This window comes from Entelurus aequoreus, linkage group LG12, assembly GCF_033978785.1.
Source record: "Entelurus aequoreus isolate RoL-2023_Sb linkage group LG12, RoL_Eaeq_v1.1, whole genome shotgun sequence".
Taxonomy (NCBI): Eukaryota; Metazoa; Chordata; class Actinopteri; order Syngnathiformes; family Syngnathidae; genus Entelurus; species Entelurus aequoreus.
In genome coordinates, this window is record NC_084742.1 from 41610110 (window position 1) to 41623882 (window position 13773).

General features: G+C 41.9%; 1 protein-coding gene across 3 annotated transcripts in view; it reads right to left on the reverse strand.

The window, feature by feature from the left end:
- Positions 1–13773, reverse strand: part of arap2 (ArfGAP with RhoGAP domain, ankyrin repeat and PH domain 2) — a 275757-nt gene that overhangs the window by 76428 nt on the left and 185556 nt on the right. For all 3 annotated transcript variants that reach the window (XM_062065971.1, XM_062065972.1, XM_062065973.1), the window contains one exon: positions 6225–6369. In XM_062065971.1, the coding sequence (XP_061921955.1) occupies positions 6225–6369 (145 nt within the window). The remainder of the gene's footprint in view (positions 1–6224; positions 6370–13773) is intronic.

Consider the following 13773-nt stretch of genomic DNA (forward strand, 5'->3'; position numbering starts at 1 on the left):
ATGAGAACGAGATGTTTCTTGCAGCTATCAACATAGCCATCCTTGTCTCGGCATATGTTACACCCTCAGGTCTCCATTTAGCAAGGTGGCCCATAATACTGGGCTGTGACCGGTGCTACGTTGCCGCCGCCTTGTGCTTCTCTGACCGTTCATGAGTGACTATATTCATTCGGCCACCGTGTTATGGGTTATAGATGAACCTATGGATAACAGAGACATATATAATGGTCTCCTTTTCAGGTGAGAGAGGACGTTAAAGGCAGTGCCTTTAAGGCACGCCCCCAAAATTGTTGTCCGGCTGGAAATCGGGACAAATTCGGGGGAATGGTTGTCCCGGGAGATGTTCGGGAGAGGCACTGAAATTCGGGAGTCTCCCGGAAAATTCGGGAGGATTGGCAAGTATGGTTCTAACTAGAGATGTCCGATAATATCGACCTGCCGATATTATCGGACGATAAATGCTTTAGAATGTAATGTCGGAAATTATCGGTATCGTTTTTTTTTATTATCGGTATCGGGTTTTTTAATTTATTTTTTATTAATATATATGTACACTCATTCACACAAAAGGGTTGTTTCTTTCTGTTATTAATATTCTGGTTCCTACATTATATATCAATATATATCAATACAGTCTGCAAGGGATACAGTCCGTAAGCACACATGATTGTGCGTGCTGCTGGTCCACTAATAGTACTAACCTTTAACAGTTAATTTTACTCATTTTCATTAATTACTAGTTTCTATGTAACTGTTTTTATATTGTTTCACTTTATTTATTCAAGAAATGTTTTTAAATGTATTTATCTTATTTTACTTTAATTTATTTTTTTCAAAAGGACCTTATCTTCACCATACCTAGTTGTCCAAATTAGGCATAATAATGTGTCAATTCCACGACTGTATATATTGGTATCGGTTGATATCGGTATCGGTAATTAAGGGTTTGGTCAATATCGGAATATCGGATATCGGCAAAAAGCCATTATCGGACATCTCTAGTTCTAACTAGGGTTGTCCTGATATCAATATTTTGGTACTGGTACAGGTGCCAAAAGGTATTTTGACACTTTTCTAATATTAGGGAACACCAGTTTTTGTCTATATTTTAACATACAATGTTATGATACATGAAACATATGTTTCTTATTGCAATTTAACAACAATTTTGTCATTAAATAACATAGTGAACATACTGAACAACTTTAGTATCATCAATAACTACTGGTCACACTTATAATGATAAGTGTGACCAGTAGTTGTACCAAATAAAATAGCTTCGAAGTCGGTAAGCAAAACCAGAATTATTCTGTACATTAGGCCTTATAGGCCTTATAGTCCGGAAAATACGGTAAATAAAATATAATTAATTAAAATTAAATGGACATTTTTTATTGAAATTTTGTGTCAAAGGCAAGCCAAAGGGAGCCAGGGCAGAGGCATTAAAGAGCCTTCTACACCAGACGCATCTACGATTAAAGGCCCACTGAAACCCACTACTACCGACCACGCAGTCTGATAGTTTATATATCAATGATGAAATCTTAACATTGCAACACATGCCAATACGGCCGGGTTAACTTATAAAGTGCAATTTTAAATTTCCTCCTAAACTTCCGGTTGAAAACGTCTTTGTATGATGACGTATGCGCGTGACGTCAATAGTTAAACAGAAGTATTCGGACACCAGTGAATCCAATACAAAAAAGCTCTGTTTTCATCTCAAAATTCCACAGTATTCTGGACATCTGTGTTGGTGAATCTTTTGCAATTTGTTTAATGAACAATGAAGACTGCAAAAAAGAAAGTTGTAGGTGGGATCGGTGTATTAGCGGCTGGCTGCAGCAACACAACCAGGAGGACTTTGACTTGGATAGCAGACGCGCTATCCGACGCTAGCCGCCGACCGCATCGATGATCGGGTGAAGTCCTTCGTTCTTCCGTCGATCGCTGGAACGCAGGTGAGCACGGGTGTTGATGAGCAGATGAGGGCTGGCTGGCGTAGGTGGAGCGCTAATGTTTTTATCACAGCTCTGTGAGGTCCCCTTGCTAAGTTAGCTTCAATGGCGTCGTTAGCAACAGAATTGTTAAGCTTCGCCAAGCTGGAAAGCATTAACCGTGTATTTACATGTCCATGGTTTAATAGTATTGTTGATTTTCTGTCTATCCTTCCAGTCAGGGATTTATTAATGTTGTTTCTATCTGCATTTAAGCACGATGCTATCACGTTAGCTCCGTAGCTAAAGTGCTTCGCCGATGTATTGTCGTGGAGATAAAAGTCACTGTGAACGTCCATTTCGCGTTCTCGACTCTCATTTTCAAGAGGATATATTATCCGAGGTGGTTTGAAATACAAATCCGTGATCCACAATAGAAAAAGGAGAAAGTGTGGAATCCAATGAGCCATCTTGTACGTAAGTTACGGTCAGAGCGAAAAAATATGCGTCCTGCACTGCACTCTAGTCCTTCACTCTCACGTTCCTCATCCACGAATCTTTCATCTTGGCTCAAATTAATGGGGTAATTGTCGCTTTCTCGGTCCGAATCGCTCTCGCTGCTGGTGTAAACAATGGGGAAATGTGAGGAGCCCTTCAACCTGCGACGTCACTCTACTTACGGTAGGGGCAAGGCTTTTTTATCAGCGACCAAAAGTTGCGAACTTTATCGTCGATGTTCTCTACTAAATCCTTTCAGCAAAAATATGGCAATATCGCGAAATGATCAAGTATGACACATAGAATGGATCTGCTATCCCCGTTTAAATAAAAAAAAATCATTTCAGTAGGCCTTTAACCTGGTAAGAAAAAAATATCTTGATTTCTGTTATTTATTGTTGTGTCAATTGCAGGTTTTCAGCGTGGTGTTCCAATACGTTGCCTATTATGTCAAAACCTTTTTGTCACTGAATAAAAAAATCACTTGCCATACAGCTCCTGGAATGTAAAAAAAAAATAAAAAAAAGTGCAACAGAGAGGTTTGATTTCCAAGGTTTTCAAGAGTTTGAAGGTTACAAAGGCTCTGCTTTATATAAAAAAAGAAAAGAAAAAAAAAGGCAGCTACTGAGGCGGGACAAAAAAAGGGAAGAGTCTGCAAAGTTATCAGCGGTCGACATGCTTCCTATGCACACGTGGCTCTGAAGTGGATTTGTAATATTCATAGAGGGTTTGCTTTAATTCAGTGTCCTCTGCTGCGCTAAAATGACCCAAACGCTGTGTTTAATGGACGCCTTTCTGCACCACGCCGATAGGCCGCCGCTGGGAGTGTGTCATCTGCATACGTTAATATTCATGAGCAGAGGACCAACTCTCACGGCACGATAAGCATAGCGGGGGGGAAGTACGGGGGAGTGAAGCTCGTAAAGAGAAATAATAGCCTTGGCGGGGTGACGCTGTGACCTGTGACGGCCATGTTGGCTCCAAATGGCACGTGTCACTTTTAATGTGTTTAAGCCGTGTTAGCGTTATAACCTGTGGTAACTTTACATCATTAGCGGAGTCCTACTTTGAGCTGGGCCAGATGAACATCCAGAAATAAATAAAGCAGCTGTCCTCGTCATTAAGGTGGCTGCCTGACGTTTTAATCAAACCCCATTATTGCACATACTGATGAAGGGTGAACGGGAAAGGCCGGAGACGTCTCTTGTGTTCTTCTTTTGGGCTACTGCGACACTTCCAGGAGACGTAATTAAAAAGTTTGCGCCGCGAAGCAACTTTCAAACTGAACGGCAAGGCGACTGGGGTGTTTGGCGGCGCACTTTTAGCTTCGGCGCCGTTTGCCAAAGTAAACAGGAAATACGGCGCTCGTAAACGCACTGATAGGTCAACGTTAAAGTGAATCATGTGCGAGTGAGAAGTATGCAAATGCGACACGCGTTTGTAGGGAGAAAAATGACACCGAAGACTGTGTTTACTTGAATTTCATGCTCGGTAATGCATCATTTACACGGGCAGTCAATTGTGCTGCAGTCCAATAAATGAAAATAAATGTTTAAAAGCTGCATAAGCAGCTCTGGAAATAAACATTTAAATGTGGGAGAAGGTCTAAGTTTAGCGAGGAACAAAATGCAAATGTTGGATTATTTGTATCATCATCATCCTCATCAATACAATTGAAATCATTATTACACTATATTGCCAAAAGTATTTGGCCACCTGCCATGACTCACATATGAACTTGAAGTGCCATCCCATTCCTAACCCATAGGGTTCAATATGATGTTGGTCCACCTTTTACACCAGGGGTGTCCAAACTTTTTCCACTGAGGGCCGTATTCTGAAAAATCAAAGCAAGCTGGGGCCATTTTGATATTTTTTATTTTAAAAACCAATACAATATATGTATAAAAAATATACATTTAGGCCTCCACTCAGGCTTGATCCCGGGAACCCCAAAGGGTTTTGGTAAAAAAAAAATATAAAAAATGTGTCATTATTCAGTATTATTATTTTTATTATTATTCAAGTTTTAAATCTCTAGATCAACATCATGTCTATCTGTCAATATAACGGTTTTAAAGAATTAAGTTGTATGCTCTTGTTGTCAAAGAAAACCCTGTTTTTTTGTGGAAAAAATACAAAATATGCAATATTTTCACACAATAAAATTTTTAAGTTGAATATTTTAGATTATATACTAATTGGAGCATAACAACATTGATTTTAATTCATTATTATTTTTTGAGCAATGACACTTAAAAACAAATCACACTAAAATTATTGGGGATCCAAATAATTATAGTGTTAAAAAATATATATATATTTTTTTTTTTACTGTTTACTTTTAACACAAAAATCTCGAGATCAACTTCAGATCTATCCGTCAATTATACGTTTTATTGTTGTCTATGTTTTTCGTTCGTTCGTTTTAGGCCCTTTAAAAAAAACAGCTCAGTTTTTTATATGGCAAACACAAAATATGCAACATTTTCCCCAAAAATATCTCAAATGTGAATAGGTCAACATTTCATAATGACATTGATTTTGATTCATTATTATTTTTAAAAGAAATAAACAGCCTGCATGGCAGCTTTGTGTTATTAGAGTAAACATTGCAACATTTTCTTGTCGCATTTCACCTGTTTGCTCTTGTATACCACTTATCATGTTTTTAATTTTTTTCAATCGTATTTTTAAAATGTGCCGTGGGGCCGTTAAAAAATGACCTGCGGGCCACAAATGGCCCCCGGGCCGCACTTTGGACACCCCTGCTTTACAGCTATTACAGCTTCAACTCTTCTGGGAAGGCTGTCCACAAGGTTGCGGAGTGTGTTTATAGGAATTTTCCACCATTCTTCCAAAAGCGCATTGGTGAGGTCACACACATGTTGGTCGAGAAGGCCTGGCTCTCAGTCTCCGTTCTAATTCATCCCAAAGGTGTTCTATCGGGTTCAGGTCAGGACTCTGTGCAGGCCAGTCAAATTCATCCACACCAGACTCTGTCATCCATGTCTTTATGGACCTTGCTTTGTGCACTGGTGCACAGTCATGTTGGAAGAGGAAGGGGCCCGCTCCAAACTGTTCCCACAAGGTTGGGAGCATGGAATTGTCAAACAATTGTTGGTATCCTGGAGCATTCAAAGTTCCTTTCACTGAAACTAAGGGTCCAAGCCCAACTCCTGAAAAACAACCCCACACCATAATTCCTCCTTAACCAAATTTCACACTCGGTACAATGCAGTCCGAAATGTAGCGTTCTCCTGGCAACCTCCAAACCCAGACTCGTCCATCAGATTGCCAGATGGAAAAGCGTGATTCATCACTCCAGAGAAGGCGTCTCCACTGCTCTAGAGTCCAGTGGCGACGTGCTTTACACCACTGCATCCGACGTTTGCATTGGACTTGGTGATGTATGGCTTAGATGCAGTTGCTCGGCCATGGAAACCCATTCCATGAAGCTCTCTGCGTGCTGTCCGTGGGCTAATTGGAAGGTCACATGTAGTTTGGAGCTCTGTAGCAACTGACTGTGCAGAAAGTGGGCGACCTCTTTGCACTATGCGCTTCAGCACCCGCTGACCCCCCTCTGTCAGTTTACGTGGCCTACCACTTGGTGGCTGAGTTGCTGTCCATTTTCTTATATTAAAGCCGACAGTTGACTTTGGAATATTTAGGAGCGAGGAAATTTCACGATTGGATTTGTTGCACAGGTGGCATCCTATGACAGTTCCACGCTGGAAATCACTGAGGCGGCCAAATACTTTTGGAAATATAGTGTATGTGTGTTCTTACCCAGCTACAGTCATGGTCTCTGCACTACTGATCGCCAGGCTGACCACGTCGGCGACAGCCACCCTGCCGACCGCCGACACACTGTGCACGCTCTCATAGTAACTCAAGAAGCCGCCTTCCAGTGTGCACCAGCAACGCACCATGTCTGTAAAACAGCATCAAAAAAACATCAGATTGCATCGCCTGGACTCCCTAAAGCAGGGGTGTCCAAAGTGCGGCCCGGGGGCCATTTGCAGCCCGCAGCTAATTGCTTACCGGCCCGCCACACATTCTGGAAATGCTATTGCACAAATTTAAAAAAACATTTTAAAAAGGTGGAATGAGGTGAAATCTAACGAGAAAAAGTTGCAATATTGACCCAAAGCTGTCATGCATGCATGTCATTTTTAGTTTTTTTGCCATTGCTCAAAAAAAAAAAAAATTACAAAAAAATCAATGTTATAATTAATTATTTTTAAGGCTCCAATTACTTTAAAAACTTTACTTTAAAATGTTTTATGTGGAAAAAATATTGCATATATTGTGTGGTTGCCATATAAAAACATCAAAGTTTTATTTGACAAAAGACCATAAAACAAACAAAATAATAGTTTAAACGCAAAATCGACAGATATATCTGAAGTTGATCTCGTAACTTAAGTGCTGAAAGTTTTTTTTTTAAACTAATAAAAATGTATCACTTTATGAGTGGGGCATCTTTTGGATCCCAACTATATTTAGTGGGATTGTATTTATCTTTACACTGTGATTACTCAAAAAATAATAGTGAATTAAAATCAATGGTGTCCTGCATTAGTGATATTTTATGGTTCTAATTACTAAATACTGCATATTTCAGTTTTACTACAAAAAACAAAGTTGTCTTTGACAAAAAAGGCATAAAACCTTTTTTTTTTTTTACTTCATATCAACCTGAAGTTGATATAGAAATGTACTGTAAGTGTTAAATAATTTTAAAAAACCTAATAATTTGACTTATTTTTACCATTTTAATGACTGAGACCCTTTATGGTCCCCAGGAGCCCTAAAGGTAAAAAAAAAAAATCTATATATTTTGTTATGGTTTGAAAATGAAAAATATCAAAATGGCCCCCCGCATGCTTTAATTTTTCAATTTACGGCCCTCAGTGGAAAAACTTTGGACACCCCTGCCCTAAAGTAAGTACATCTGTAATAAAAAAAAACCAAAAAAGAGTAATAACAGCAAAAACTATGTTTTTTTTTACGTAAATTAAGCTATGATAAGCAGGGGCTTAGCGTATTGTTTTGTTTTTTACGCACAAATCGAGGTTATGTTTTGTAGATCATGCCTAAAAAAATGTTCACAAAACTTCGTCAAAATTTGGTTTGGCACCAGAGAGATCATTAGTTTAGCGACAATCAGATTAATTGTAATGTTTTTGTTAGTTTTTATTCATATTTTATTGTATTTTATTTCATGTAATTTGAGGGACAAGCTGTAAAAATTGATGGATGGATGGATGGATGGATGGAATTTATTTAAAATGTTTATACTTATTTGCAGAAACTGGTGAGGCCCAGCAGAAAAAAATGCTGGCATCCACTTTGTAATGTGCTTTACTGCCACCTAAAGGACTGGAGTGAAACAGACTTAGCCGAGGACGAATCAAGCAAGTTACAAAACCCAAAACCAGTGAAGTTGGCACGTTGTGTAATTCGTAAATAAAAACAGAATACAATGATTTGCAAATCCTTTTAAACTTATATTCAATTGAATAGACTGCAAAGACAAGATACTTAATGTTTGAACTGAGAAATTTAATTTTTTTTTGCAAATAATCATTAACTTAGAATTTAATGGCAGCAACACACTGCAAAAAATTTGGCACAGAGGCATTTTTACCACTGTGTTACATGGCCTTTCCTTTTAACAACACTCAGTAAAAGTTTGGGAACTGAGGAGACACATTTTTTAAGCTTTTCAGGTGGAATTTTTTCCCATTCTTGCTTGATGTACAGCTTAAGTTGTTCAACAGTTGGGGGTCTCCGTTGTGGTGTTTTAGGCTTCATAATGTGCCACACATTTTCAATGGGAGACAGGTCTGGACTACAGGCAGGCCAGTCTAGTACTCACACTCTTTTACTATGAAGCCACGTTGTTGTAACACATGCAGAATGTGGCTTGGCATTGTCTTGCTGAAATAAGCAGGGGCGTCCATGAAAAGGATGTTGCCTGAAAGGCAACATATGTTGCTCCAAAACCTGTATGTGCATTTCAGCATTAATGGTGCCTTCCCAGATGTGTAAGTTACCCATGCCTTGGGCACTAATACACCCCCATACCATCACAGATGCTGGCTTTTCAACTTTGCGTCTAGAACAATCTTGATGGTTCTTTTCCTCTTTGTTCCAGAGGACACAACGTCCACAGTTTCCAAAAACAATTTGAAATGTGGACTCGTCAGATCACAGAACACTTTGCATCAGTCCATCTTAGATGAGCTCGGGCCCAGCGAAGCCGGCGGCGTTTCTGGGTGTTGTTGATAAATGGCTTTTGCTTTGCATAGTAGAGTTTTACCTTGCACTTACAGATGTAGTGACAAACTGTAGTTACTGACAGTGGTTTTCTGAAGTGTTCCTGAGCCCATGTGGTGATATTCTTTACACACTGATGTCTTGTTTTTAATGCAGTACCGCCTGAGGGATCCAAGGTCAAGGGCATCCAATGTTACGTGCAGTGATCTCTCCAGATTCTCTGAACCTTTTGATGATATTACAGACCTTAGGTGGTGAAATCCAGAAATTCCTTGTAATAGCTCGTTGAGAAATGTTGTTCTTAAACAATTTGCTCACGCATTTGTTCACATACTTGTGACCATCGCCCATCCTTGTTTGTGAATGACTGAGCATTTCATGGAAGCTGCTTTTATACCCAATCATGGCACCCACCTGTTCCCAATTAGCCTGTTCACCTGTGGAATGTTCCAAATAAGTGTTTGATGAGCATTCCTCAACTTTCTGTCTTTTTTGCCACTTGTGCCAGCTCTTTTGAAACATATTGCATGCAAGTACGTCTTGGAAAGAGGAAGGGGAGGGAGTTAGTAGCCCATGAGAGTGAGTGAGGAGCGGGGCAGAATCAAAGAACACAATAAATAAGGCTATGTCTACATTAAGCCGAATAACCTTTGAAACAAATGATTATTTAGCCTCGCATCGATGATCGGGTGAAGTCCTTCGTCGCTCCGTCGATCGCTGGAACGCAGGTGAGCACGGGTGTTGATGAGCAGATGAGGGCTGGCTGGCGTAGGTGGATAGCTAATGTTTTTAGCATAGCTCTGTGAGGTCCCATTGCTAAGTTAGCTTCAATGGCGTCGTTAGCAACAGCATTGTTAAGCTTTGCCAGGCTGGAAAGCATTAACCGTGTGGTTACAGGTCCAGTGTTTGGTTCGGTGTCTCCTGATAGTAGTATTGTTGATTTTCTGTCTATCCTTCCAGTCAGGCTTTTATTTATTTTGTCTATATCTGCAGTTAAGCCCAATGCTATCACGTTTGCTCCGTAGCTAAAGTGCTTCGCCGATGTATTGTCATGGAGATAAAAGTCACTGTGAATGTCCATTTCACGTTCTCGACTCTTTTTCAAGAGGATATAGTATCCGAGGTGGTTTAAAATACAAATCCGTGATCTACAATAGAAAAAGGAGAAAGTGTGGAATCCAATGAGCCATGTTCTACCTAAGTTACGGTCAGAGCGAAAAAAGATATGTCCTGCACTGCACTCTAGTCCTTCACTCTCACGTTCCTCATCCACAAATCTTTCATCCTCGCTCAAATTAATGGGGTAATCGTCGCTTTCTCGGTCCGAATCGCTATCGCTGCTGGTATAAACAATGGGGAAATGTGAGGAGCCTTTCAACCTGTGACGTCACGCTACTTCCGGTACAGGCCAGGCTTTTTTTTATCAGCGGCCAAAAGTTGCAAACTTTATCGTCGATGTTCTCTACTAAATCCTTTCAGCAAAAATATGGCAATATCGCGAAATGATCAAGTACGACACATAGAATGGATCTGCTATCCCCGTTTAAATAAAAAAAAATCATTTCAGTAGGCCTTTAAAGATTTGATTAATTTATGATGGTTCAGGTGTGATTCACTACAACAGGGCCCCACGGTGCTCTGGATTCCAGTTAATTGAAATACCACAACACTGGATATCGTTCAGATAAGTTCAACTTAATTTAAGAACTTGCACACAAAGCAACACTGGAGGTGACTATGAGTATGCGCGTTTTCCGCGCATGCGCCCTAGGTTGCGTTGCACTGGCGGACGGAGGGGGCGAGGGGGTCTTAAACGACCATTGTGTGTGTGTGTGGACAAGGATAAGGTTAGGTGGGATTTACCCTGGATAACCTTGTAGAAGGGTCCTCAGCGGTGTTTGGTCATTTTAAGGTGGAATAAATTATATATCGTTATTACGATGTTTTCTTAATTCATATCTTGTTTATATCGATATATCTTACAAACGCGATATGTCGCCCAGCCCTACCACAGACTGGACTGGAACATCACTGGTAGAGGCCGCTCTGTGCTCTACTTCTGAGGTGTGTACTTTCAAACGGATGCCACTTTACACAACCCTTGCTCCAAATCCTCTCACTAGCGTCTGACTGTGCACATTACATATCCAATGAGCATGAAGTTCATGCAAACATACCTAATTTTGGACTTTCAAAGTCACCGTGCCATCTGTTTCTTTTCTCTCTCTCTCCTTCTTTTTGTTGTTCTGCAACAAACACGCTCACACTGAGAAAAACAAACGGCACACCACCCGCCGTCGCCCCAAAGTTTCCAATGTATTCCTCTCATGAATATGCTAATTCCTCCGCCAACCGTGCGTGATGCCTGTGAAGGAGCGGATGTGGCTCCAATAAAAAAAATATATAAAAAAAAAAAACAAAGAAAGGGATCTGAGACACAGAAGGATGCTTTTTCACTCTTGCACAACCTCTTTTTTTGCTGTTTCTGTGTCAAAATAAACAATTTAGGCACTTTTTTAAAACTGAAACATGACTTCTCGCCGCAGGACTTTAAAATAAAGTCCTTTTCCCCGGCGAGAATAAACCACTAATAGCCACGGCTGAACAGTCATCATCTCTGGCTGTAACCAGCTGTGTGCAGCGTAAGAGCGGGAACGGAAGTAAGTGCGTGTGTGCTGGTATTTAAAGTCCAATCCACTTTGCTTGACAAGCTGTTGTCTTGGTGACAGGGTAGGAAAATAAATCACAAAGTGCTCCTTTTGCCACGTCCCTGGATTGTTACGCTTTTACGGAAAATGCCATGTCCGTTATGTCTCTGGCCCCTGAGTGCTTGTTCATTTCCACTTTGTTCCCCGCTCTAATAAGCGCATTTGGAGTAATCTCCGCCGTCTTCTTAAGAGGTGCGCTTGATTTCCCAACCACTCCGGCTCGTGTCATTAAGGACTTTGAATTATGGATGAATTCGTGTGCTGCAGCACTTCATTAGGTACACCTGCACAACATAATGATATAATGATATAGAAGGGGTGTAAGGCGATGGTATAATCACGCTTTTAAGGCCACTTGGGTGCGGTAAGGGTAACAAAATGCAAAACATAAAACTCCAATATTTTGGTGTAAACTGCTTTAATGTTTTTTTGATTAGAAAAACAAAAAACCTTGCAAACTATATACTTTTACATATTTGATGATTTATTTTTTTCAGGAAAGCAACAGTAACAGGTTTAAAAAAGAGTGAATTATTGTTTTTTTCATAAATGATACGGTATGGTAAAGTAGAATCCATCCATCCATCCATCTTCTTCCGCTTATCCAAGGTCGGTCGCGGGGGAAGCAGCCTAAGCAGGGAAGCCCAGACTTCCCTCTCCCCAGCCACTCCATCCAGCTTTTCCCGGGGGAATCCCGAGGCGTTCCCAGGCCAGCCGGGAGACATAGTCTTCCCCATGGCTTCCTACCGGTCGGATGCTCGAACCACCTCATCTGGCTCCTCTCGATGTGGAGGAGCAGCGGCTTTACTTTCAGCTCCTCCCAGGTGGCAGAGCTTCTCACCTTATCTCTAAGGGAGAGCCCCGCCACTCGGCGGAGGAAACTCATTTCGGCCGCTTGTACCCGTGATCTTGTCCTTTCGGTCATAACCCAAAGCTCATGACCATACGTGAGGATGGGAACGTAGATCGACCGGTAAATTGAGAGCTTTGCCTTCCGGCTCAGCTCCTTCTTCACCACAACGGATCGATACAGCGTCCGCATTACTGAAGACGCCGCACCGATCCGCCTGTCGATCTCACGATCAACTCTTCCCTCACTCGTGAACAAGACTCCGAGGTACTTGAACTCCTCCACTTGGGGCAGGGTCTCCTCCCCAACCCGGAGATGGCACTCCACCCTTTTCCGGGCGAGAACCATGGACTCGGACTTGGAGGTGCTGATTTTTGGATATGTTTCTGAATTACTTCAGAAATACCTCCCAAGGTTGTGCGCAATCATCTGTGCCGGCACGTGCTACTCCGTGTGCAGTAGGCGGCTGCATTCAATCGGCTCAATCAGCACTCTACACACCTGTCGCTGATGAGCTTCCTTGCCTTCTTAAGCCAGTGCAAACCTGCGTTCCGGGCCAGAACGTAGCGACCTGTTCCTGTACAGTAAGCCGAATATCTCTAAGCTATATGCACACTCATCTCTCTCTCTCTCTCTCTGTGTTTCTCACTCTCCGTGTTCATTGGTCTCGTGTCCCCTTGTCGTCTTCCAGCAGCATTCCTCCGTTCCCGCGTTACTAGCAGTGTGTCTCGTCTCCCCGTGTTCCCCTCTGGTTCCCTGGCTTGCCCCTCTTGGATCTCGACTTTGACGCCTCGCTCCTGCACTTGACCTCATGCCTGCCCACAGACCTCCGAGCCTGCCTTGCCCCCTCTTGGACTTCCGCACCTCGCTCAAAACTTCCGGTAACACACTACAGATACTCGCTACACTTAGTCACACTCATACACCTTTTGGATTAGTCACACTCCATTCTATTGTGTATATATATAAATAAATATAGAGTTAAACGACGTCCCTGCTGTCTGTGCCGTCTTCTTCCCCTGTACACGTAACAAAGGTTACATAAAGGAACTTCAATTCATTTAATCCTATACCAGATCCATCCATCCATTTTCTACTGCTTGTCCCTTTTGGGGTTGCGGGGGGTGCTGGAGCCTATTTCAGCTGCACATGGGCGGAAGGCGGGGTACACCCTGGACAAGTTGCCACCTCATCCCAGGACCAACACAGATAGACAGACAACATTCACACTCACATTCACACACTAGGTGTGGCGACAAGGGGGGGCACTTTCGTGACTTCTGCGGTCTGCCTCCCGGAAGTCTTTTAGCCGTGGGGACCAGCTGCTGGGTCTCTGCCACACCAGAGTCCGTTTGGAGAGACTGGAGGAGATGCGGATGAAGAGACAGCTGCGGAGCTGGCACTGAGCACCGGGACGGACAAGCTTCACAGTGTCTTGGCTGAATGAGCAGGTACCGGACACCTCGGCTCTCTTGGTTGCTTAGTTGGGTCTGCT